The sequence below is a fragment of the Hemicordylus capensis genome, chromosome 1 (genome assembly GCF_027244095.1).
Source record: "Hemicordylus capensis ecotype Gifberg chromosome 1, rHemCap1.1.pri, whole genome shotgun sequence".
Classification (NCBI taxonomy): Eukaryota; Metazoa; Chordata; class Lepidosauria; order Squamata; family Cordylidae; genus Hemicordylus; species Hemicordylus capensis.
In genome coordinates, this window is record NC_069657.1 from 413,459,159 (window position 1) to 413,485,462 (window position 26,304).

The 26,304-nt window shown below is 44.5% G+C and overlaps 2 protein-coding genes across 3 annotated transcripts in view; one reads left to right on the plus strand and one right to left on the minus strand.

Moving 5' to 3' along the window:
• The window catches only part of RAB3GAP2 (RAB3 GTPase activating non-catalytic protein subunit 2), an 80,454-nt gene extending 63,684 nt beyond the window's left edge, over positions 1–16,770 (plus strand). Inside the window, exons 25-35 of the mRNA XM_053308848.1 lie at positions 519–692; positions 1,422–1,528; positions 2,602–2,668; positions 3,728–3,798; positions 6,998–7,033; positions 9,339–9,413; positions 10,679–10,897; positions 11,764–11,853; positions 11,945–12,163; positions 13,391–13,549; positions 15,670–16,770. Of these exons, the coding sequence (XP_053164823.1) occupies positions 519–692; positions 1,422–1,528; positions 2,602–2,668; positions 3,728–3,798; positions 6,998–7,033; positions 9,339–9,413; positions 10,679–10,897; positions 11,764–11,853; positions 11,945–12,163; positions 13,391–13,549; positions 15,670–15,813 (1,361 nt within the window). The 3' untranslated portion in view covers positions 15,814–16,770. The remainder of the gene's footprint in view (positions 1–518; positions 693–1,421; positions 1,529–2,601; positions 2,669–3,727; positions 3,799–6,997; positions 7,034–9,338; positions 9,414–10,678; positions 10,898–11,763; positions 11,854–11,944; positions 12,164–13,390; positions 13,550–15,669) is intronic.
• Positions 16,771–18,771: 2,001 nt separating this feature from the next.
• IARS2 (isoleucyl-tRNA synthetase 2, mitochondrial) overlaps positions 18,772–26,304 on the minus strand; it is a 69,353-nt gene continuing 61,820 nt past the window's right edge. The window contains exons 22-25 of one of the 2 annotated variants that reach the window (XM_053308873.1): positions 23,673–23,863; positions 20,825–20,969; positions 19,662–19,805; positions 19,003–19,128 (exon numbers count right to left, since the gene is read on the minus strand). In XM_053308873.1, the coding sequence (XP_053164848.1) occupies positions 19,672–19,805; positions 20,825–20,969; positions 23,673–23,863 (470 nt within the window). In that variant the 3' untranslated portion in view covers positions 19,003–19,128; positions 19,662–19,671. Of the gene's footprint in view, positions 19,129–19,661; positions 19,806–20,824; positions 20,970–23,672; positions 23,864–26,304 lie in introns of both variants that reach the window. The other variant, XM_053308863.1, reaches the window with a different exon arrangement.

Genomic DNA, 26,304 nt, shown 5'->3' on the forward strand with positions numbered 1-26,304 from the left:
CATCCAGTGTGCAGTAAAATTCTCTGCAGAATTGGCTTGCCAATTTTCCTTCCCGTTTTGCAAGACAGTACAGACAAGCAAGCTACCCCAGGCTGAGAGAGCTCACGGCTGAGGCAAGCATGTTAGCTTCTCACAAACACAAGCCAATTTGGGTATTGTGGGGATTTTGGAGAACCCAGTGGAAAAATTTGAGAGCCATCCTAGAGTAGAAATTGGTGGGAATTGTGTATAATCTATTAAACCCTTGATGAATTTGCTGATTTTGGCCCTGTTGCATGTGAAAGTCTGAGACTTGACAGAAACCAGGTGAAGTTTAAATGTTCCCTCATTTAAAAACACACCAGTAACTCCGCATGTAGAAAATGTATAACCATGCACATAGAAGGGTTTGGTTTAGCCTTCTCCCTGATAGGCTATTTTGCTGTATTCGGAGCAGTTGCTAGAGACATTACAGCCTGAATTGTACCGTCCAGGAAGAACAGTATGTGTAAACCAGATTGCCTTTTACGTTGTTTCAGGAGGCATTGCTGACAGTGTAGCAAAATGGGTTTTCAAGCAAGACCTTAGCCTGCCATTGCTCAGACTGGGGCGGCAAAGAGAAGAAACAGAAAGTGAAGAGCAGCCTCCACAAACAGGTGTCAGTCTTCTGGTGGAGGGTGGAGAAGACCAGAAAGGCTTGGAAACCGTATTAGGTAAAGATGCAAAACAAATGTTGGAATGTTTATTGGTGCCTTTTCTCCACTCCACCTTTTGGCCCGTGAGTGGCATCCCGTCCAGTGACTTTCATTCCTTCAACTCTATTGCTATCAGCTGACAAAGGGCCTCCTGCTCCCTCAAGTGACTCGCTCCCCTTCTCCTTGCTGCCCCCTAACGTGGTGCTGCTTCCCTGGACATGTAGGTGGTGCCACCGCCACCCACTCGCTCTTCCTTCAGATACTTCCTCAAAACCCATCATGTGTCTTCTGCATGGCTTCTTTTGTTTTAATTTTAAAAATGTTTTGTATTGTATTTTGTGTTCTCTGTGTGTGTGTCATATTTTTATTGGGTGTGCTTTAACGTTATGTGTGAGCCGCCCAGAGAACACTTTGTTATGGGGCAGCTAACAAATAAATGTTGTCGTCGTCGTTGTCTTCTCCCCTTCCCACCCCCATGCTTGACTGTAACCATGCTGTAAGTATGTGCCACAGCATTTCCCCCACAGTCTTCCTCCCTCTGTTGTCTCCCCCGCCTCCATTTTAAGCTCCTTGGAAGCAGAAACATGTCAGTTGCCTGTGTAACTCCGTGATGCCCACTGGTGGTGGTGTTGATGGTGATGATAACAACAATGTAAAGTTATTTCAGGAGTACAGCGAACACCTGTGAACTTCTATTACAGTTGAAATAAAAACTGATACTCCCAATGTTTTGTACTTTATTTCTAGAGTTACTGCATTTAGCATATCAGCAGTTTCCCTGTAGCCTGGAGCTGGATGTACTCCATGCACATTGTTGTTGGGAGTATGTTGTGCAGTGGAACAAAGACCCAGAGGTAATGGGGCATTGCCATTTATTGTGTGTTCTGTGTCTATAGACCATGTTTTGTCGGTCTAGATGAACAATGCAGTTTGAACAACATAAAATAGACTTGCAGCTTTGCAGGAGAAAGCGTTTATCTGAACCACTGCATGATTGAAAGCTGTTTTATCACTTCTGTGGCAATCAGGACTAGAAAACAGTGCATTTGTAAATGTCTAGGTTGGCTGTTATAATTTTAGCAAAAATAGCTGATGGCACCCATGCAAACAGCCACTACAGAGAAACTGAATTAATCTTTATTTTAAGACTCGAGAGCAAATTGGGGTACATATCAATACAGATAAGAAGCTGGTACTGTAGAAGAGAAGACTGACTGTCCTTTATCGGAAGCCATAGTAGTTTCATTTCCTAATATAGGAAGATTGATAAAAGAAGCAGTAATATCCTGAACATATACAGCTTACTGTGCCTCTCTGATGATTCCCCCCCGCCCCGCCCCGCAAGATGATCTCATTATTCCTCTCCTTAATCCATCTCATTTGGTGTTACAATCCTGAGTATGGGAGAGCGAGGAGTGGGCCAGCTCGCAGTGCCCTGGCACCAATGCGTCCTTTGGCCATGTTGCCCCCAGGTTCAGCATTTGTCTGAGAAGGGCAGTACTGAACTCAGGGACACTTCCTCTGCCCAGCTTAGCACCCTGGAAGCCCAGGTTGTTTTGTTTTGTGCTTCACCTTGTTTTGTTTTTTTAAGCTGGAAATCCTTCTCTACTGTATCTTTCTGTCTATATCTGCTATTTTGAGATTACTTTTACTGCTCTGAGAGAGCCCACTGTTCTTCCAGTTTGAACAATCCCTTTAGAACTCTGTGTGTGTGAACCTTCTTCCTTTGCTCACAAAGTTTTTTAAAACTCTTTTTCACACTTGCAGCATTTAGTATCTGTATAGCAGGCATATCATTGATATGTGATAAAGCAAAGGTTGAAATGTTAGTATCTAAGAACTAGCTGAGGAGGCCTTGGTATTCAGTGTCTGCCTCGTCCCGCTGACTGATTAAACACTATTTATCTCTCTCATCCTTTTGTACAAGGAAGCACATTTTCTTACTAGGTCGATAGAGCATCTCGGGTGTATTGATAATGCCCATGTTCAGCATGGTGAGTCTAAAGCAATTGTTTCATATTGTTCCGAGATGTGTTTCAGTTTATGTAAATTGCAGTCTGTAGGGTAGAGTGGGTTCCATGTTATGAATGTGGCATGCATGGTGATGAGTCATTAGAAGCCTATGTACATGAAATGTCTGCACAATTTATTCCCGTTTCCCTTGTTTCCTGTTTTCTTCCTTGTCTATTTTCAAATTGTGAGCCCCTTGGAGTAAGAAACATGGTCATTGACCATGCAAATGGCCACTGCGCATGCGCAGAGGCCATGTCCATGCTGCCAGCACGCTATGGCAGCTGGGGGGAGCGCCACTCAAAAAGAAAGCTATGGTGAGCAGAGGAGGAGCAGGTATGGACCTGCTGTCCTCCCTTTTAAAGGTACTGGGGCTGTGCTGCGAATCGCTCTTCAAATTGTGATTCGTGCACATCCCTAGTTTCAGGCAGAGGTCTCTCCCAGCCCTACCTGGAGATGTCAGGGATTGAACCTGGGACCTTTTTCATGGAAAGCAGGTGCTCTACCACTGAGCTATCACCCCGCCCCCATCCATGTATGTGGATGGTGCTATATAAGTAGTAAATGCTGGCACCTGTGCAGAGATCTATGGAGTTTCCATTCATAAGCATCATGACTGAGTGTGAAACCACAAGAGAATTTTTTGGAGGGTTGGGGTTGGTAGCGACCAATCCATACTCATTACCATTGGAAACCAATCTCAAGGGGAATGTATCTTAATAGTTTGGTGTTGGGGAAAGAAGAAATATGGTTCAGACTGCCAAAATTCAGTAACAGCATCCCAAACTCTTCTTTGACATGACCATGGTTTGGTTGTGTTCATGTTCATTTACTGAATCAGGACATAATAGGGACCCCTTTAAAGGACCACTCAAGCCACCTTTTTCAAAGCAGTATTGCACTCTTTGCAAATATGGGGAGTGACAGAGCTCAGTAACTCATTCCCCCAGAGCAGACTTCTCAAAGACTTCATTAAATGCACCTGAGTAATACAAGCTCATCTTTGACATCATGTCAGCTAAAACTTCATGTAATTGTTTCAGGGATTGCTCTAATGATGTGGAACACATTCATAGTGAAAAGGCTTTCTGCTGCCACATATTTAATGGACAAGGTAATTCTTGAATATCTCATTCTTTTTTATGGGGTTAGATGAAGGGAACTTTCTGGCAGTCACTGTTTTGCACTAGAGCTGTCATGATTAAAGAAATACAGATCAGTGGTATGGGTTTAGCTATTTTGCATTTTCATGTGAATAAAGAATTCTGAAGTGGGGGAAAGAGGACTCTACTTTTCAGCTAGTAGTTGCATAGATTAAAGCAGGCATCCTCTTAGATGAGGTATTCCTTCCTGTGTGGGAGAAGAGGGAATACATCTTCTAAGATGACACTGGATATCTAACTTTTGCAAGGGTCCGTATTATTATTGTTGTTGTTATATTTTAAATCTGTTGCCTGGTTAATTGGGGCATCTTTTTTAAAATAAAAAATGTTTAGATTGGGGTAGGCCATCTTGGTTCTCAAGCTGCTGCTGAACTACAACTCCCATCATCCCCAGTTCACTTTATTGCGGAGGGGGTTATGGGAGTTGTAGTTCAGCAACAGCTGTAGAGCCAAGGTTGCCTTCCCATGGTTTAGATCAACGAATGCAACAGATCAACTGAATAATACCATACATGTTATATAGACTTCTCGCCAAGTATCGATTTGCCCATTTTAACATTGTTGCTGCTTGATTATGCTACAGTTTATCAGGACCAGGGAAATACTTTTTCAGAAGTCAGTCAGACTTGTTTCTTGCTGGCTAGCCTGCAGTGCCACTGAAAGGCTCAATCAAGAGCCAGTGGCGGTTCTCATGTCGAGGCTAAGGGTGCTTCACAATGGTTAAGACTGTGCAAAGCTTTGTCTGAAGCCGAATATTTGGCACAGCCAGCCAGTACTGTGCAGAGGTAACCCTTTTCTCTGCACAGTGATGTACTAGGCCTAGCAGGCTGGAGCCCTGTTTTGCCCCAGTACTATCTTGGAAGGTGCGCATGGAATGCTAATAAATGTACTCCTTCCCAGTGTTTTTCCCATAGAGCAGAGGTTCTTACTGTGGGGTCTGCCAGATGTTGCTGAACTACAACTCCCAATAAATTGTGGCTGGGGATGCTGGGATTTGTAGTTCAGCAACATCAGACGGACCCCGCAGTAAGAACCACTGCCATAGAGTGATATGGGGAAAGTGTTGGGAAGGGCAACACTTCCCTGCTGCCCCTGAGCATGCCTTCAGATGTCACTGGGGCTCAACACGGGGCTCTGTTGCTTTGAAAAGTTCCCCCCATGCTGGGATACAGCACAGCACTGTGTGTGGGGAGGTCAGCATAGTGGGACGTTGAAAGTTTTTTGCCAGGCTTGAAAAATAGTCAAGATCATTCCTCTAGTGTGAAGAATATGCATGTTCCATCAACCAGCTGCTACAGCCCTAATCAGCAGCTTCATCTAATATGCCAGACGTACAAATCGGGTGCTCTGTGCAAATTGCTGGTTGTGCCACACAACCTGAAGTCACCCTCTAAGAAGACTAGCTTGCTCTGCCTCAATTTCCTCCTATCTACACTTACATTACTTGATTATTCAACACTTTATGATGGGTCAGTGCCTGTGTGAACTAACTCATGGAAGAGAATTGCAACTGAGGTAACAGCAGAAGTTGCATTCGTCAAATGTGTATGTAGGATCCAGCTCTTAGAAACTTGTCATACTCGGGGGAAGCTGTTCAGGGTTCCTCCTTGTGCAATAATGAATGTGGGGATTAAGGAAAGGGAAAATAAACAGGAACACTTGTACCAGTGCTTAGGATAAGCAGATACAACAAAGGACTGGGCCCCTTCCCACCAGTGGGTAGAATTTCAGAATTCTCAGTGGGAACAGCCTTCTTACCCTTAGGGCAGCTGTGCCTACTGAAGTTTCCTTCTGATCCACTCCAGCCCCAGAATTTTGCCTGGGGTGAGATACCTGTGCTGGCAACCAGGGTACAAATGTTTCCTTGGTGCTAGGCCCTGTACGTGTACTGCTAAGGGCCACCGACCTGTGCACATACCCAGATGGAAGGGATGTTGCAAGCTGGTAAACAATGGCTGTCTGTGTCGTGGAACAAGGCTGAGCTGCAAAGAACACTTTAAAAAGTGACCTGGACAAAGAGCTTCCTTCTTTTTTCTGCTTTTATAGAATACTAGCTTAACACGTACAAAGCATCCGCATGATAGTACTTGATTGCTCCCCTCACCCCCTGCCACAGCCCCCCTCACCTCAGAGATATCTCCACCCTCACCTGAGCTGTACTCCTGCTCATCCTTGATCCAGTTGCTTCCACACCACTCACGGTCACTCCTCCATCCCCCTCACCCCTCTTGGTCGTGGCTGCAGTGTTGCAGCATCTGTTGGCCAAGCTGTGGCCCCCTATCCCCAGAGACCTCCTCATCTGAGCCCTGCTCCTGCTCCTCCCCACAGAAGCAGCAGTGGTGGACTGGGCCCTTCCTCGCTGCTGCCACTGCCATGGCCGCTCGTTCCTCTCAGGCTGCTGACAGGCCTGGGCCCGTCCCTTGCCTGCCTGCCTCCCTCTGCCAATGACCTTGGTAGCCCTCAGCAGCAGTGATTGACTGGGTCCTTCCTTGCTGCCATTCGTTGCCCTCAGGCCGCTGACAGGCTTGGGCCCGTCCCTCTCCCTTCCTTCTTTCTCTTTTCTCCGTTCGCACTTCCCATCTTTCTCCCCCTCCCTTCTTTTTTCTTTCTTTCTCTCCCCCTTCCTGTGTTAACGGATCTTGTTCATCTTGTTTCCTCATCTAATTCACATAACAGCAGCATCCTTCTCCTGAAGAGGCGCTTTCCTCTCTCACGACCCCTCTCTTTGCAGACCCCTGCCCACTATCCATATATTTTATATATATGTATATGTATATGTATATGTATATGTATATGTATATGTATGTATCTCTGTGTGTGTATATATTCCTCTCCTATACAATCAAGAACATCTTCCAGTGAGTAACAGTTGCATTCCAACTGACCTTAACCATCACAGGCTCCTCCTCACTATCTGCATATGGAATCCCCACTGCCCAATCACCGTGGTGGTTCTGCTCACGAACCCTTGTGAGAGCTGCCACACATGGGATTAGACACGTGTCCTTAGAGAATTATGTATATAGAAGATGCGGTGGGTGGGTGGGTGAGAGAGAGAGAAATTCATTTACTGTATTACATGGCTGTATTGTGTTTTTTGACTTTTGTAAATGGATTTCTTAGACTTAACAAGGACCATTTCTGTAACAGGTTGGAAAAGCACCAAAGGACAGGTTATGCCGAAGGGCAAGTAATTTTTTTTTTACAATTTGTTTGGGGTGGGGAATGGTTAAAATAACACTTATATTGGACTGAAATGAGGGATTGCTGCTGGTTCAAATGAAAACATGGTTCTGGAATGGGGGCTCTTCTGGACTTCTACCTAGGCTGCTTTATCTGGTCTTCTCCCAAGCTCAGAGCAAGAGAGTCCTGCCAGCTTATCGGTCTTTGCTTAACCTGAGGGGTGCGATTGAAAGGATTTAGGGTGAGAGATTTCTTGAAGTTAAGGAGACTGAGTTAGGGTCTTTCACTCCTGCGATGATCATGTTGCTGCAGTAAGAAGGGGAGTCTGGCTTTTTTTGACCACTAGGGAGTAGTGAGTCAACATGTTAGTAGCGAGTCTTGATTTTATACAGGGGAATCTGGTAAACCACTGAAAGATAGAGAGATCATCTAGAGGATATGAGGTACAGTGGTCCCTCGACTTACGAACTACTCGACATAAGTATTTTTCGAGTTACAAACGGCAGTTTTAGATCTGGTTTTAGATGCGGTTTTTTCGACTTACAAATTTTTAGATGGGGTTTCCTCGACTTACGAATTTTACATGCGGTTTCCTTGACTTACGAATTTTACATGCGGTTTCCTTGACTTGCCTGCCTGTTTACTGCCTGTTTATTCTTGAAAAGAAATGTTCCTGTGCAGTTTGCAAGCCTTACTGGGGGTCTGGGTCTTTTTTCTAGGCTCCGGAACGCATTAATCCGTTCCCAATGCATTCCTATGGGAAACCGCTTTTCGACTTACGAACTTTTCGACTTACAAATGTGCATTCGGAACGGATTAATTTCGTAAGTAGAGGGACCACTGTATAATGCACAGAGAACAAAGCCCTGGTCCATGCATATGAGAAAAAAGCATGAGGGCAAAGTAGTGCCTACTAAAATATCTATTTTGGGGACTGAAAGGAATGTACAGAAAATGGAAAATAAAGGAAGCATTATTTATAGAAAACAGAAGATAAAAGAGAAGATAAAACTAAATGTCAGTGCTTGAGATGCATTAGCTGATGCTATTAGATTCATTAGCTTTTGGGGGGAAAGCCAGGTGACTCCCCCCCTCCCCCCTCATTATTTCTCTGCCAGTCATGGAACAGAGTGTTTGTCTGGTTAAGGGACTTAACAGCTGGGGAACAGAAGAGGTCTTTTTCTGTGCTTGGCTGTCAACTGATGATGGCATGCTTTTAACTGATTTGTACCAACCTTTTATAAAACGTTTGCACAATGAAGAGAACTGAAGTGTTAATATGTGCATTGTATCGCCGACATATCAACTTACACTACATGTTGAAATCTTATTTATATGGTATACTGTATTTGGGCCACCTAATGGCACGTTGGGGAAATGACTTGCCTAGCGAGCAAGAGGTTGCGAGTTCAGATATGTTTCTCAGACTATGGGAAACACCTATATCAGGCAGCAACAATATAGGAAGGTGCTGAAAGGCATCATCTCACACTGTACGGGAGGAGGCAATGGTAAACCCCTCCTGTATTCTACCAAAGAAAACCACAGGGCTCTGTGGGCGCCAGGAGTCAACACTGACTTGAGGGCACAACTTTACCTTTATACCATACTTATTTTATTTTTAAAGCCAAGTGAAAGTGACAGCCTATTCACAATGACTGGACAGTTCCTTGTTTAAATATCAAATGGATCTCATCACCCAGTTATTTCAGTATTAGCTAGTTCATAGATGCCAATACTTCTTCCTCTTTACATTTTCACCACATTGTGTTTTCAGCATTGTCAGCATTTATTTCAGCAATTTTGTTATCTATGTTTTCAGTCTCGCTGGTACCAACTGCCATTGGAATATTCTTGGTTCAGATCCCTATTTATTGATCCTCGATAATGAATTTTAGCTTGATTTAATTACCAGTTTGAAAAGCTGTTGATAAAAGATATGGGAATGTAATTATGAATGTTTATTGGAGGCAGAGATTTCTCATGGCTATTTTATTTATATAGCTTAATCAGCAAGAACTCCTTTGGGTGAGGGATATAGTTAATAGATACTAATTGGGCTGGAAAGTTCATTACCTCAGGAATGTGTTCTTTTACACAGATTACCACCGGATTCTCTCTCAGTTCAGATATGTCTCTATGCATTAAGTCTCATGTTGAGTTTTTGGGTTTTCCATGTACACAGTTCATTCAGAAAAGTTTCATTTTGTGTTTTTGGGTTTGCCATGTACACAGTTCATTCAGAAATAGTTGTTAATGTCTTCAGGAAAAATCACATTGCGCAAGCTAACTCCTCTTTGTCAAATAGGATGTAGGGATGAGTGAAGATGCAGTAACATCTCTTCTTGGCTCTTGCTCGGATCTTCTTCAAACACTCATGGAGGTAATACAAAAACCTATGCTGTTTTAATAGATCAGGTATAAGCGATCTTCGGCACTCGACTCCCATCGCCGCCAGTCACAATTTGCTGGCTGGGGTTTATGGGAGTTGTAGTTCAGCAACTTCCATCATCCCCATGAATAACGTAACCTGTTTGGGGGCATTTTGCTGAGACTGGATTTATGTAAAGTAGAGAAGAAATTTAAGCATAAATATAATAAAGGGCCTATATAGGGATGTGCCTGAACCAGTCTGGCACCTCCTTAGGGAAGCGCCGAACCAGCTTGGGCGCTCGCATCTAAACTGGTGTGGTGGGGTGGGGATGGGTTCCTTTTAAAAACCAGGTGAGCAGGTCCTTACCTGCTCCTTCTCCATCCCACTTCTTTTCTGGCTGGGTGTGGCACTCACCATCCGAAAAGCTGCGCGTGGCTCCCAGCAGCTTGTGATGTCGGCACACACATGCGCATTGGCTGCGTGTGTGCCGATGTTGCACACAGGCTGCTGGGAGCAGCATGCAGCCTTTAGGAATCAATCTGAGCCTGTTTGGGCACATCCCTAGGTCTAATATCTCTCTTCATAAAGAATATTGACAAAATTTATCATAGACTTGTTTTGTAAAACATCCAGGTAACAATGCCATGCAAAACGTTCAAGCCAAATGTAGTTTTGAATGGATTTGTTTTTGTTCTGAAACACTTTTTATTTTATCAGGAGAGATGTCTTGATCCCTGCTATCCTTGAGCGTGACTAATTCACTAGGGATGTGCACGGAACCGTGGCTGGGTGGTTCAAAGATGGCGGAGGCGCCTCTTTAAGGGTGGGGGAGGGTGCACTTACCCCTCCCCCCACCGCTTTGCCCCCACCGGCGCTCGTTACTGCTAAAAGCCTTTAGGGCGGCAGCAGACCTCCCTGCTGCCCCATTGCCCTACTTGGCCGGAATTACGAGGCGTGCGCGCGTGCACGGCAGACAGGTGTGCGCACGCCCAGTTCTTCAGGCCAAGTAGGGCAATGGGGCAGCAGGGAGGTATGCTGCCACCCCGAAGGCTTTTAGCAGTAACGAGCGCCTGTGGGGGGAAAGTGGTGGGAGGGGTAAGTGCACCCTCCCCCACCCTTAAATAAGCGCACACCCCGTCAAACTTCGAGCTGGCCTGTAAAAGGGCTTCCAAACAGGTTCATGCACATCCCTATAATTCACATTCAATTTGAATCCAGTTAAATTATAGTTGCTTTTTACGTGTCCAGTTATTTTCTCTGCTTTATTGAACCAGGCTGATGTAAGGAGTGACGAAATGCAGCTTCCTGTGCTGGACCTGGAAGACGCCTGGGTGTCTGTCAAAGGGCAGATCTCCTTAGTGGAGCTGGCCCTTGAGCAGAAGCACATCCATTACCCTCTGGTTGAGCACCAGTCCGTGCTCTGCACTATCTTGTATGGGGTCATGAAGTTTTCGCTGAAGAGTGTGAAGCCCCTCGCTCTTTTTGATAGTAAGGTATGTCTGCATGAGACCTGTTATGGGGAATACTCCTGCCCCGCCTACTTCCTGCTGGCAAGCATTCAGGATCAGGTCATCACTGAGAGATCTATCTTTAAACACTGGAACATAGGAAGCTGCACTGGTCTGTCTAGCTCAGTATTGTCTCCACAGACTGGCAGCAGCTTCTCCAAGGTTGCAGGCAGGAATCTCTCTCAGCCCTATCTTGGAGATGCTGCCAGGGAGGGAACTTGGAACCTTCTGCATGCAAGCAGGTGCTCCTCCCAGAGCAGCTCCATCATCTCACAATGCTCACACATGATGTATCCCATTCAAATGCAAACCAGGACAGACCCTGCTTAGCAAAGGGACAATTCATATTCACTACCACATAGCCATCTCTCTACTCCTTTTGCCATCCTGGAAATTTGCTCCTGAATTAGCCTCTGCAGTGGCATCCAGTGTGGCTCAAGTCACTGTAGCCAGAAGAGAAAATAAGCAACGGCATCCAACATATTTGGCTGCACAGTAAATAGCATGCATGGGGTTATTTGGATCCTGGCCATACTTGGTGGGCCATTAACCTGCACAGCTTTCAGGGCAGCTGCACATTAGAAAATTCCAATTAGAAATGAGTACTCAGCCCACATGTGAATCAGATGACAGTTGGCCATACATGTATATGGGCATGTGCAGTTCCTCCTCCTCTTAATTGCTTTCTCTGTACTTTTGAACACTGTTCCTCTCTCAGATTTGAAATCACTGTGCTTGGAGGAAAAACTTTTTTTCAAGTGTGTGTGAGCAGTAGATTTTTTTTTTTTAATCCTGCCATCTTTATTATTGAAAAAGATATTGCCCAGTTACGTTCTCTCCTCTCCACATAGGGTAAAAATGCGTTTTTCAAAGACCTCACTTCAATTCAGTTGCTGCCTAGTGGTGATGTCGATCCAGCTCTGCTGTCTGTACGACATCAGGTAAGTTCATTGTCTGCAGGAAGCTGAGGGCAACCCTGAGTTGAAAAACGTAACTTGCTGTTCACATGGTGGCCTTGTGTGTTCTTTCCAGTTCTTAACCAAACTCGTCAGTGCCGTGGTACAAGCTCAGTCTTCATCTCACAAAGCCAAAGGCAGCCCAGAAGACCTGACAGTCATATCGGTGAAAGACAGAGACTGGCCAGCCCTAGTGGTGGATTTGGCTCAGCATCTACAGGTCCAAGAGGATGTGGTTAGGCGACATTATGTGTGTGAGCTGTACAACTACGGCCTGGATCAACTTGGAGAAGAGGTAAAGTTCACAGGAACCTGTCAGGTGTAGTAATGACTATAATTTCTGCCTTTCTCTAGGGCTGCCAGCAGCAGGTTTCAAAGTGAAATTTGAGAAATGGAGGTCATGCCCTCTGCTGGTGGCATCTAATATATTTTCAAGTGCCTGAACGTTATTAAAACAACCAGCTAAAGTGATGAGTTTAATAAGGTGTAGACACCTGAAAATACGTTAGATGCCACCTGCAGAGGATATGAAATTGGAGAAAATTAGGTTATTTAAGGAACAGCCAGGTACAGTAGTACACTTCAAGCAGAACTGGTTTGTTCAGTTCTGCCTTAATGTGGAGGAAACCAGGAGCTCCACTTTCAGAGTCTGAAACTGACTGACCAGTTCTCCAGGTTGGCCTGTGAAGTGAGTGTCTCCTGGTCGTGCAGAGGGAAAGAGGGAGAAAAGGAAATGGGTTTCTTTTGTGAAGCTTGCTTGTATTATTCTTGATGACTAGATAGCCTAGTCACGCAGGGATGGGGAACCTTGGCACTCCTGCAGATGTTGGCCTACAATTCCCATAATCCCTAGCTATTGGCCTCTGTGGCTGGGGATTATGGGATTTGTAGTCCAAAAACAGCTGGAGTGCCAAGGTTCCCCATCCCTGGCCCCTAGTGCATTGACAGCTCCTCCTTCATTTCCCCTGGTGTGCACAGATCGCAGGGGGAAAGGTGTGCAAAACATACACATTTACCTTGTATACCCTGATAGCAGTCCTTGGTCAACCTGTGACGGCCATGGGTATATTGTTTAAAGTCTTGTGCTGACAAATCTACCCTGTTTGTGTGTTCAGTGACAGTTGTGTCCTAAGCTGCACTGTAGTGTGTCACAGATTGCACAATCTGAGAGAGATTGCAGTTGAAATCTGGCATCCGTATAAGCCCCATTCAGACATTTATTGTTATATGAGTGTACAGATGTCTGTGCACTTATACATGTGTTTGTGTGAATGGCAGAACCTGTGTTCATTTTAAAAGTCAACTTGGGTACAGGCCCCCTGAAATGCAGGTTACAGATAGGAAGTGTACTACTGCACCTGTGTTCAGCGTAACCTAAATAACTGTACGTGTATACAAATCTGTACCTGTGTACACCGTACAGTTATTTCCTGTGTGTGTGGTTCCTCGGAAGACAGCGGAACCATGCATTCAGTCTTTGGTTAGAGCTGGTGGCATTAATGTGCTGCTGTTCAATCTTCAGGCCATTCTTCAAGTACACGACAAAGAAGTCCTTGCTTCTCAGCTCTTAGTGCTGACGGGACAGAGGCTGGCCTATGCCTTACTGCACATCCAGACCAAGGAAGGCATGGAGTTGCTTGCCAGACTGCCTCCCACTCTCTGCACTTGGCTTAAAGCGATGGTAGGTTCCTTTTAAATTTTAAAACAAACTCACATATCCAAAGAGTACAAGGAATACGATATGTTCAAATGTTAATTGCCTTTGTTTTATTCAAAAACGAGTAAGTGCCTCTCACTTCAGGTACCGTACAATAAAGCTGAAATTTCTAGAAAAGCTTTTCACATCTATAGGAAACTTCTGTAGGAAGACCACCTGTGCTCTTAGTTGACACAAGGCAGTACCAATGCGAGTGAGTCAGTGTGAGAGGGGTGGGACCAGAATTAGTTCTTGAAGCCCACATTGGCTAATGAGACTATTCCTCTTTAGGCAGATCACACTATAGAGCATAAAAACTAGACTTTGCTTTTGCATTTGATTTTGCAAGTTGCTTCCATTTTTTCAAAAAGTATTTCTAGCCCTTTATGGAGGGATATTGAAGTAAACAAGGTGACAGAAAGAACCTCCTTTTAGTTTTTGTTTTTTTTTTGCTCCCTCAGCTCAGTGTTTGTTTTCTTCATTCTTTAAAATGAAATACAGCAATTTAGGCTGACTCTGACCCTAGATAGGTTTACTCAGGAATGAGCCCTACTGAGTTGAATGGGACGCTGCCAAGTAACTGCAGAGGATTTCAGGCTAAGGACGAAGTAATGGAATCTCTTCCAGTGGTATAGGAAGCATGCCCAACGCTTGGCATATGGTGGAGGTTTTTATATAGAATAATGGGCAAAATACAGAAATAAGCAAGGATAGCATAAAGTTGGAATACATTTTACTGTTAGGAGTACACGGCTGCCTTCCTGCTAGTATTTCAGTATGTATGTATGTATTTATTTATTTATTTAAAAGTATACAAATACTTTGAAGCAGCTTTGAAACCAAGGCCTCCAGTTACTGGCCTACATGCACTTGTAAGTTAGGTATTTAATAGAGTTTGGAAACATGCTTCACAGCTACACCTCTCTTCTTCATTGTGCAGCCCGCAGGCCACTTCTGGCCCACTCAGACCCCAGTGTTGGCTCCTGGCTTGCCTCTCTGCCGCCTCCCACCTCTAGTCCTTTTGGCCAGTGCACTCAGCTCGCGCTTGCTCACTTCCCTCCTGCTCTTCCTGTTGGGTCATGCTTCCCCTCTCTCCCCCGCCCCACCTCTGTGGCCACTGAACTTTCTCCCCTCCTCCCCACCTGCTCCCACCCCACCGCTGCAGCCACCAACCCTTTGCACGTTTTCTCTCTCCTGCTCCCCTTCTCCTTCCGTCATTGTGTGTGCTGGCTTTCTCTCCCATTAGCCCCTGACAACGGCCACTATCCTACCCCCCAACAGAATGAGCCCTTTTGGCAACTGCAACACCTGCTTTAAAAATAGTGCTGATCACGACATGACACAGAATTACAAAGAAGCTGCAGTATGTGTCCGCTTTAAATTTCCCCCTATTTCTCCCGTCAGTCATACTCTAGGTCAGGCATCCCCAAACTGCGGCCCTCCAGATGTTGATGAACTACAACTTCCAGCATACCCAGCCACAAAAAATTGTGTCTAGGGATGCTGGGAGTTGTAGTTCAGCAACATCTGGAGGGCCGCAGTTTGGGGATGCCTGCTCTAGGTGCTTGGCAGCAGAGAACCAGAGGCATGGGTTCTTCAACCTTTTTAGCCACTAAATATGGTTTAACCTGTATTGCTGACACATAAAAGGGCCAACTTCGAAAGCTTTTGTGCCTGTTTCCTTTGGGTGTCAGGTCAGTCAGAATTCATAAACGTGTGTTATGGTCTATTTTTACAATCACCCTCTGAGGTCAGCTTTGCTGAAGGATGGTGACTTTTGTCCATCAGGAATGCTCAGCCATGAATTTTGAACTTGGGCCTCCTACACCCACATCCCATTTTCTGGCTTCATTACAGTGTAATTGGAGAGAACCAGGATGTGGTGGTGCTGTTAATCAGTCACAGCAATATGCAAAGGAGAGATACTTGATTGCAGTCTCAGCAAATGCACTGTTCGCATGATATGTCTGAAAAATATTCCCTCAAATTGGAAGGCATTGGAGGGTTTAGCCTACAATGATCTACTGTAGGTGTTGGCTAGGGGAAAAAAACCTAATTGCTTTTGTAGGTGAATGTCTGAAGGCTGTGTCTTCCCTCTCCTGTAGGACCCACAGGACCTTCAAAATGTAGACGTGCCAATTTCCACAACTGCAAAGCTGGTTGATAAAGTGATAGAACACTTGCCAGAGAACCATGGGCAGTACAGCGTCGCCTTGAATCTAATTGAAGCCGTAGAAGCAATGTCCTGATGTCAGCATTACCAACTAATAGTTTTAAACAATTCTCTAGCATAAGTTAAGTGCATGGCTCCTGTACATACAGAATGCAAAGCAACCTAGAGGAAATCTGGATGACTTTCATAAAGTGTTACTTGAGGCTTTTAGGAGACTGTGTATCCATATGAAGTTCTGCCTTACTGTGCTAAATACCAGCAGTCTTGTCATCTTTGTATATTTGTCTATAGCTAAATATTTATTTCTAACTCAAGTACTTGTGCAGTAGTTTAGGTTTAAGAACAGCTTTGTTGCTGTTCAAATTAACATGTTAGAATTTTTCATATGCTGAATGAGAAGGATTGTGCTTTTTAAATGTTAATGGAAGCCATTTAATCAGAAGCTGAAAGCAGAGCTGCTGCTTATTGTGTGTTGCTTAAGAAAGCAGCAGACGAGAGCTGTCTTGACTGCTTTACCAACGGAAGCCATCTGGCAGGAGGCCGAAAGCATTGAAGGACTATTTTACGCAGATACCTGTTAAGACAACGGGGAAGATTTGAAGTAGCATCTGGGCTGCCCCTTGGAGCTTTCTTGAAACAAGAATGTTTCAGTGGCCGAGGAGAGCAAGTTCAAACCAAGTAGCTGTGTAGAAACTGATGCCACCTCTCTTGGATATTTGGACAGAGTTTGGAAAATTAAATCAGGAATCTAATACAACTAATCAAGTTCAATAGAAACACAAGCCTTTTTGTAACTTCACTGTTGTACAGCTTATTGTAAAAATGCTGTAAATTGTGTCCAGCTCTAGATTTCCCATGATGAAATTTCAGCTTTCCCTATACAGCTGTTCAAGATATGAAGTATTAAAATTACACATTCTCCATTGTGCTGTCTTGTAAACATCTAACTTTATTAAATCTGTACTTGTCTTAAAAGTAGTCAAAGGATGTGTGTTTTTAGAAGTATTAAACTATAGAACCATACTGCACAGACCTTGCCCTGCTATCTTACACTGATTTCTCTAAGAACTTTGTCCTTAAAAAAAATCAGGGGCTTGGCTGTAGTACAAATTGATTGACTGTACAATACATCCAAAACAATGAGGCTATTCACATGCATGTGCAAAACTGGACTAAGGGAGCCCAGCCTGGTTTTGCACACACGTGTGAATCGCCAGGATTGGGCCCTATCCTGGCAGCAACACAGCTGCAAACCTGCCTAAACAGCCACCCTTTTAAAACAAGGTTAAGGGACCAAGCACTCCCTTAACCTAGTTCAGTGGATCGTGTGGCAGCAGCTGCAGCTACTCCACTGCGAGGAGCCCCATGATGCACTGTGCAACTTGAAACCTGGTAGTGCCGGAGGCTGGGGCGACACATCCCGGTCCTCCCGACTGCCTGGCCACACGGGGACAGGTGGGATTGTCTGCTGGGAGCGTACGTATAACCCGCCTTACCTGCAGCCCGCCCGTGAGCCCTAACAAGGTGCCAGTCTAGATGCTGCTAACCTGAGCCTTCAGGAGTGGCTTTTGAGGAAATAAAAGGATGAAGCCATATTCTGAGAGCCATTGTTTTGGATGTATTATACAGTCAGCAGTCAAAATTTGTACTACTATATTTATTCATGTTTTTATTGATTTGAGTCTGGCTTCTATTGTCTTGAGGCAGTACTATAACAGGGACTGGCAACCTGTTCAAATGAAAGAGCCAGTCTTCATCAAATTCAGAACAAGGCCAAGAATCCTTGTATCCAAACACCTGTTCACATGACTGAAAATATGCAACTTGGTGACTGGCATGATGGTCTAAGCATACATCTCTTCATGTAAGGCCCATCAGTGAAAGGCTTCCCTCAATGCTGTAGGTGCATGCAAACCTTGTAGAGTTCATTTTCTTTCTCTTTCTTTTTTTACCATGCCAGACTTGTTTGTCCCCTGTTCATTTGTGCTACAGCTCCTTGCAAGCAGTGTGTGTGTGTCAGGGTATTTTGCAGTAAATGCATGTTTTGTCATGAAATGCTGTTCTAAATGTTTGAGGACCGTCTCCAGTTTCAGTGTGGAGATCCTATTTACAAATGCATACAAGTCTGTTTCCTCCTTCTGAAAGCTCTGGTACTCGTCACAGCTTTTTCTCTTTGCCATTTTTACTGTTAGGAATCAGAGTTCATATCACATATGATGGAAAGATCTCTTGACCAATCAAATAAGAAAATATACTCCTGGGCCTTTGCAGGCTTGCAGTGCCATTAGGGCCATACCTCTCCTCCAATTAGTGCTAAACACCTGTACTTGACTCTGCAGCATGTAGTGCGTTATATTAACGACTCAAAGGTGAGCAGATTGGAGGAGTCTTCAACACTTCCTCATGCTCCCGATGTGGGGCATATTGTCATAAGCCAATTAGTAAATCAGCATGGGCAAATCCAAATAGGGTGGGTTTTTAAGAACTGAGTGGTACTCTTTTTTTTAAAAAAGTGTACTTTAGGAATAATTGGAGCCATATTTGGCTCAAGACCCACAAGTTGCTGTACTAGAACCTTGAATTTGTACATTGCATAACTAAGCATGTAAACCATGTCATTTAATGGCCATCTCTTATTAGAATGAAAAATCTACATGTAAAAGTAGGGATAGAGCAGGTGCTATTTGGCCTATAGTTCACAGTGAAGGATTTTCTATACTTGGAAATTAGTAAGATTACAAATTTGCAGACTACAGTTTAGCTCTCTTTCCCCTTAAGTATATACTGGGGGATCTCTTAAGTTACAGGCAGTAGAGTATAGGAGGTATACCTGGGTACAAAGCTAGTAGTTTCTGGTCATATCTCCTAGCTGTAAGACCACTACTTCAAAGCAGCTCATCCATGCACTTAATATCACATGTGTAACAAGATTGGTTACGAGAAGGAATATGTAAACTTGAGAACTGACTGTACTGATGTTATGCTATGAGAAACTTGTGAAGGTGTTAAGTGTATCTAAGGATCATTCGGTATCTCTGGTAAGCACTTTATTAATACGAGCTTTAATTATACACACTCCAGCTTTTTTAAAACACAGTATTCACCCTACCCTCATATAATAAACAGTAGCAAATGGCATCTTGATATACATTTTTACATCTCTTCACGTTTTTCAGAAACAAGTCTAGCAACTTTAAGTGTTCCATCTGCTTTAGAGTACGAAGACCTGCTTGTCAGATGAACGTGCATCATTTCCCACCAAGGATTTCCATGCAACGTGGGCATGCAGTGTCTGGTGAATCAGCAGTGTACTTTCGACAGCGGAGGCATTTTGATTTGGCAGCTGGTAGAACTATGATTTTATAAGCAGATTCTTCCCGGATATCACCACCTATTAAAACAATCTGATTAGCTTACCTGGAAGCAGCCTTTCCTCTAAGCACACGTTCCCCAAGCCCTCCGCGCCGCTTCCTAAAACTGCTGCTCACTGTGGCTTCCCCTCCACCTTTCCCCATCACCTCACCACCCCCCTCTCCCTGCCTGCTGTGGGTTCTTGAGAAGGAGGGAATCGTCTCCCTCTCCGTTTGCCACTGGCGCTGCCTGGGCTCTTCTCTTTCCCTCTCAACCAGCGTGTCTGTTTCCAGTGCTTCTCCTCTCCTGACATCCCAAACCTTGGCCCTGCCCCTGGCTGATCTATTTTCAGTGTTTCTCCTTGGCTGAAAAAAAAAGAAATGCCTTCTGGAGCAGCAGCAGAATGTATTAGCATTTTGTATGCTAATTGACTCAGTTACAGAGACACAAGGGGCCTTTGTGCTCAGCAAGGAGCAGGCTGGAAGGGGAGACTGTTTTATTTGCTTGCTGTCCCAAAGTGTTTGTTTTAAACCACTTAAATTTTATAACAATTACTTTTCGGCTCGAACATACTTTTTTGCTTTTAAAATGATTGATTGCGGATTGGTGCAGAATGCTGCTGCATGCTTTTAGCTGCTGAGAAAATGGGAGCTTGTTGGTTGGTGAGTGATGGCATCCATCGTCCCATTTTGCACTTGTTGCGTGTTGTGGGAATACCTTACAAATGGAAAATGGGACAATACATGCTCTACCTTGAGGGGAAATTCAAGGCAGGAGAGCTGAAAGAAACTTCATAATATACTGTACTATATACATAATATACTGTGCTATCTGAATCAGTTTTAAGTTCAACTTTGTTAGCTGGCTCCTGGGAACGTGCAGACTGTTTTCTGAACTGCAACTTAAGACCTAGCTAGAGCCATGCATAAATCACTGATATTGTATTAAGAAAAATATCATTTACCAAAGTTCTCTTTTTATATCTAAATATTTATTAAGGGCAAAAGTGCGTGCGTGTTTGGACTCTTCAGAAACCAAGATTTATTTTCTATCTTGCTTAAAATAGTCCCAAGGTGACTAATGGCAATCAAATAAAACAAAATAGTGTGATAATACTATTCTACCATCTGCAGCAGTGTGATAATACTATTTCTAGCATACTAATTTGAATACTGAAGTATTACCTTGTTTTTATTATACTTAGTAATAAAAAAGTAGAATTGTAAAATACACCTTTTCCTTCCATATTTATGGTACTTAGTAATGAATAACTAGTTTCAGTGTTGATTAATTAGCTGCAAAAGAAGAGGGGGCGGTGTAAAGAAATTTTGCGCATTGTGCTATGCGTGGTGCAGTGATAAGTATGTGCCTTGAAACTGCCACCCAGAACAAAACTGTTTTCACTTACTGAAGATAAAAATTAGAGGGAACACTGCCTGGAAGGACACTAACCACAGTCAATGCACACATGTGCAGTTATTCACTGCCCAACACATACATAGTATGCTGCGTTTGAGGCCTGTACCCAGGTTCACTTTTTAAATGATGATTGCATGAGGTCATTCACCCACAAACATGTACAAACACCTGTATGCACATACAATAATATGCATCAGGCTTTTATCTTTTTCTAATCCACCCCTAAAAGTAATCCCTCAATATCCTGTGCAACAGGAGATCTAGTGCTCTGGATGACTTTTTTTCAGTAAAGAGGAGGAGTTTCCTTTTGTACGTACCTTCTAAATTTATCAGAAATGTTCCTTTGATTAGATTGTCATCTGTGACCATATCTCTAGGTACTTCAGTCAGCAGGGTCGTCTGTGATGCCATCATTATTTCATTCAGTTGGGATGTACTTGAAGACTCTTCTTGTTGCAACACCTAGAGAGAAGTGGTCAGAACCAACTGGCTTTTTAAAATATTGTATATGAAAAAATGGGCTATAGCTGTACTTCTAGAGTTAAGCAGGTCTGGCCCCAGGGACTGCGTGTAAGCTCCTCTGAGCTCTTTAGTGAACAGATAAATGGAGTAGGACCTTTCTCCTTCCCAAGCCCATACTAGTTTGTACACAGAGCAATGGAGAGCCCTTTACATCCAACCTAATGGGTGCTTTGAGCTCTATGAGCTCTTATTCACCACAGCCTAAAAAGGTAGAACAAAGAGGAGCATGCTGTAGCCATGCTCCATGCTGTCCCCTCAACACTTCCTCACTGGTTAAAAATGCTATCCATGACTCAAGTGCTTTTGTATGATGGCTTTCGATACCATCAACCATGGCATCCTTCTGGACCGCCAGAGGGAGGTGGGATTGGGTGGCACTGTTTTACAGTGGTTTTGCTCCTAACTCTCTGGCCGATTCCAGATTTTTTTCTCTTGAGACTATTTTTCTGCTAACCGAGAGCTGGAGTTCCACAAGGCTCCATACTGCCTCCAGTGCTTTTTAACATCTACATAAAACCGCTGGGAGAGATCACCAGGAGGTTTGGTGGAGGGTGTTATCAATATGCTGATGACACCCAGATCTACTTCTCCATGCTGACCTCATCAGAAAATGGCATATCCTCCCTAAATGCCTGCCTGGAGGCAATAATGGGCTGGATGAGGGATAACAGACTGAAGTTAAATCCAAATAAGATGGCAGTACTGACTGGGGGGCGGGGCAGAACCCAAGAGATCGTTTAGATCTGCTTGTTCTGGATGGGGTTACATTCCCCCTGAAAGATCAAGTATGTAGCTTGGGAGTGCTTCTGGACCCAAAGCTCTCCCTGGTTTCTCAGGTTGAGGTGGTGGCCAGAAGCGCTTTTTATCAGCTTCGGCTGATAACGTCAGCTATGTCCATTACTAGAGGCCAATGACCTTAAAACAGAGGTACATCTGCTAGTAACCTCCAGGCTTGACTATTGTAATGCACTCTACGTGGGGCTGCCTTTGTACATAGTCCAGAACTACAATTGGTACAGAATTTGGCAGCTAGACTGGTCTCTGTGACAACACGAAGGGACCGCATAACACCAGTTTTGAAAGAACTACACTGGCTGCCAATATGTTTCTGGGAGAAATACAAAGTTTTGTTTTTACCTATAAAACCCTTAACAGCTTAGGTCCAGGCTATTTAAGAGTGTCTCCTTTGTCATGAACCCTGCTGCCTGTTACAATCTTCTGGAGAGGTCTGGTTATGGTTGCCACCGGCTTGTTTGGTGGCAACCCATGACCGGGCTTTCTCTGCTGCTGCCCCAGGGCTTTGAAATATGCTCCCTACTTAATAAGTGCATCTCTTTCTCTGTTTGATTTCAGGAAGAACTTCAAGACTCTCCTGTTTTCACAAGAATTTAATTAGAATTTTTAATAATTTAAAAAACGTGTTTTAATAACTTATTCTATTGTTTTTATTGTCCTGTATTTTAATCTGTGACTTTTAAATATTTTAAATTGTGTACACAGCCTAGAGAGGTACATATCAGGTGGTATAGAAATATGATAAACAAACAAATTACATCTTGTACTCGAGAGCGGCCACCTAATGACGCAGCGGGGAATGACTTGACTAGCAAGCCAGAGGTTGCCGGTTCAAATCCCCGATGGTACCTATATCGGGCAGCAGCGGTATAGGAAGATGCTGAAAGGCATTGTCTCATACTGCACGGGAGATGGCAATGGTAAGCCCCTCCTGTATGCTATCAAAGACAACCACAGGGCTCTGTGGTCACCAGGAGTTGACACCGACTCGATAGCACACTTTACCTTTATTAGGAGAGCAGAGAAGGAAGTCTAGATTGTGAAGCTGCAGCTGGAGAATTGTGTTTTCAAAACTAAGAAGATTGGGTTGGATAAGCCTGATAAGGCTTCTTGACAAGAACAGCCCTGCTGGATCAGGCCCAAGGCCGATCTAGTCCAGTTTCATACAGTGGCCCACTAGAAGCCCCTGGGGAGCCCACAGGTAAGAGGTGTGGGCATGCCATCTCTCTTGTCATTGCTCCCTTGCAACTGGTATTGAGAGGCATTGTGCTTTCTAGGCTGGAGGTGGCCCACAGCCATCAGACTAGTAGCGATCGATAGACCTGTCCTCCATGAATTTGTCCAAGCCCCCTTGTGGCCTCTGCAGTCACTGGCTGACATGGTGTGCCGTGTTAAATCTTCATAATACCCTGTCCTGGGGCTCCAGCGGACACGTAAGCAACCCTGATGCTGTTCAGAACCAGCAGCCGCACAAGCAATACTGTTGAGTTTCCCCCATTCACCATCCTTACAAGTCCGCAGCAGCCTCAGGGCAGACTGTTATGGGGATGCAACACTGTGCATCCTATCAGCTACTGCCTCTGTGGCATTTACTGGACTTTAGCATATACACAATCATATATTGCACAGTCAAAGGTTGCACGGGATATTTACCATTTACTTCTAAGTCTGGACTATGAACTTATTTTGGGAAACCCAATGTGGTCTTACATTCTGACAAGGGATAGTATTCCTGCATGAAGATGTTGCTGCTGGCTCTTCACTTAGCAATTCTTAAACATCCAAAAAGTGGGTGGTGGTAGAATCTCAAATTTAAACAGATCCTTCAGTAGTGAGTTTCCTGCTTACCTCCATTAATTCAAAGAGCAACCCAGGCTCCAGCACAATGACCACCTGATGTTCCAAGGCATTTTTGCCGGGGATGGAACCAAGGAAGGCGTCTCTCATTGCACATGCTCCCTCCACCGCTTCCTCAAGGCCTGGTTTCTTCCACACAGGACTTGTGTTCATCCATCCAGAACGAAACACACTACTTGACTCTTGGAAAGAAAGACCCAAGTCCTTTGTAAACAGCTCTGAGTCACATTGATCAAATCCAGAACACTGTCTTACCTTGAAAAGCACACTACTAATTCATGGAACTAAGAACATAAGAACAGCCCTGCTGGATCAGGCCCAAGGCCCATCTAGTCCAGCATCCTGTTTCACACAGTGGCCCACCAGATGCCACTGGAAGCCTACAGCAGGAGTTGAGGGTGTGCCCTCTCTCCTGCTGTTACTCCCCTGCAACTGGTATTCAGAGGCATCCTGCCTTTGAGGCTGGAGGTGGCCTATAGCCCTCCAACTAGTAACCAATGATAGACCTCTCCTCCATGAAGTTATCTAAACCCCTCTTAAAGCCACCCAGGTTGCTGGCTGTCACCACATCTCGTGGCAGAGAATTCTACAAGTTGATTATGTGTTGTGTGAAAAAATACTTCAGTTTGCTGGTCCTAAATTTCCCGGCAATCAATTTCATGGGATGACACCTGGTTCTAGTGTTATGTGACAGGGAGAAGAATTTCTCTCTATCCACTTTCTCCACACTGTGCATGATTTTATAGACCTCTATCATGTCTCCCCACAGTCATCTTTTTTCTAAACTAAGAAGCCCCAGGTGGTGTAGCCTTGCCTCATAAGAAAGGTGCTCTAGGCCCCTGATCATCTTGGTTGCCCTCTTCTGCACCTTTTCCAGTTCTACAATGTCCTTTTTTTAGATGTGGTAACCAGAATTGTATGCAGTACTTCAGGTGTGGCCGCACCATAGTTTTGTATAAGGGCATTATAATATTAGCCGTTTTATTTTCAATCCCCCTCCTGATGATCCCTAGCATGGAACTGGCCTTTTTCACAGCTGCCGCACATTGAGTCGCACTATCTTAATGTTAATGTCTTTAACATGCATTAATTGGAATCTGATGTTTTAGTTCTTTAACACGAACAAGCATGACTTCAGAAATTTGCCTATATCCGACTTCACCATTTAGGGCCACATTTAAACAGGCTGCTTACCTGTAAGTGATGATCTGGTAGAGATCCGTTGACATCCATAAGAATGGGCTCTGCGCCTGGGCAGAAACCAGGCGGCAGCCATGCCGTAGCTTGTCGAGGCATCCAAGCTCCGCCCCCACGAGTGCTGCATGCTATTTAAGGGCAGCTGGACGTTACGTTCCTCAGTTCTTGGACGACTGCCAAAGTGGATGACCGTCCCTTGGAACCGGTGAGTTCGCCAACAGGTGATAACAGCCATGAACAGGCCAAGTAGTAGACACAGGTATGCACACAGTCAAGAGCACTACTGCAGAGGGGTTGGTTCAGGAGGGTCTTATGGATGTCAACGGTTCTCTACCAGATCATAAGTTACAGGTAAGCAACCTGTTTATCTGGATCGAGATCCATCGAGATCCATAAGAATGGGCGATTAGCAAGCTCCCCAAGGAAGAGGGTACAGGAGTGCTATTGCAATACCCACTTCAGTACACTTCTCCTGAAGTTAGCCTCTGCAGCAGAGCGCACGTCTATGGCATAGTGTCTAATGAAAGGGGTGTCCGAGGGCCAAGTTTCAGCCTTGCGAATGTCCTGGAAACTAATCCCCGAAAGGTGTGCCGCTGAAGCAGCATAGACCCGAGTGGAGTGGGCTCTGATGACTGCCGGTGGAGTTTTCTTTTGTAGTTTATACGTTAGTTGGATAAGTTCGACTAACCATCTGGAAAGTCGCTGCCGAGATAAGCAGGAGCCTTTTGAACATCCTTTGTAGGAGACAAATAGGCAAGGTGTTGTCCTGAAGTCTTTTGTGTGGTCTAGATAAAACAGTAATGACCGCTGGACATCTAAGGAGTGCATTGCCCATTCCAGGGCCAAAGTTGGTGCCCTAAAAAAGGTAGGGAGGATAATATCCTGGTTTAAGTGAAAATCTGAGACAATTTTAGGCAAGACATTGGGGTCCAAGCGCATGTGGACTCTATCCTGATAGGCGAGTCTAAGGCGAGTCTATCCTCAGCGCTGTCAGTTCACTCACCCTTCTAGCAGTGGTGACTGCTATCAAAAAGGCAGTTTTCAAGGAGAGCAGTTTCATGGCAGAAGTCGCCATAGGCTCAAATGGGGCCTCTGTAAGAGTGGAAAGCACCAGGGACAGGCTCTAAGGTTCAGCTGGAGTCCTGACAGGTGGAAACAGACTAGACAGACCTTTCAAAAATACTTTACATTGTGGGTGTGAGAACAATGTTTTGCCTTCGGAGCCTAGGTGTCTAGAGGACAGGGCTGAGCAGCACATCTCTCACAGTAGCCCGCCTGGGCAGGAAACTGTGGGTTTTCGCATAAGCCTTGAACCTAAGCCACTTAGAAGTGTAATTTCGTCTTGTAGAGGGCTTTTGTTGGTTCACTAGAATGGAGTCTAGAAGTCTATTAGCCAGGTGGTCAGACGCAGTATGTCGACATCCGG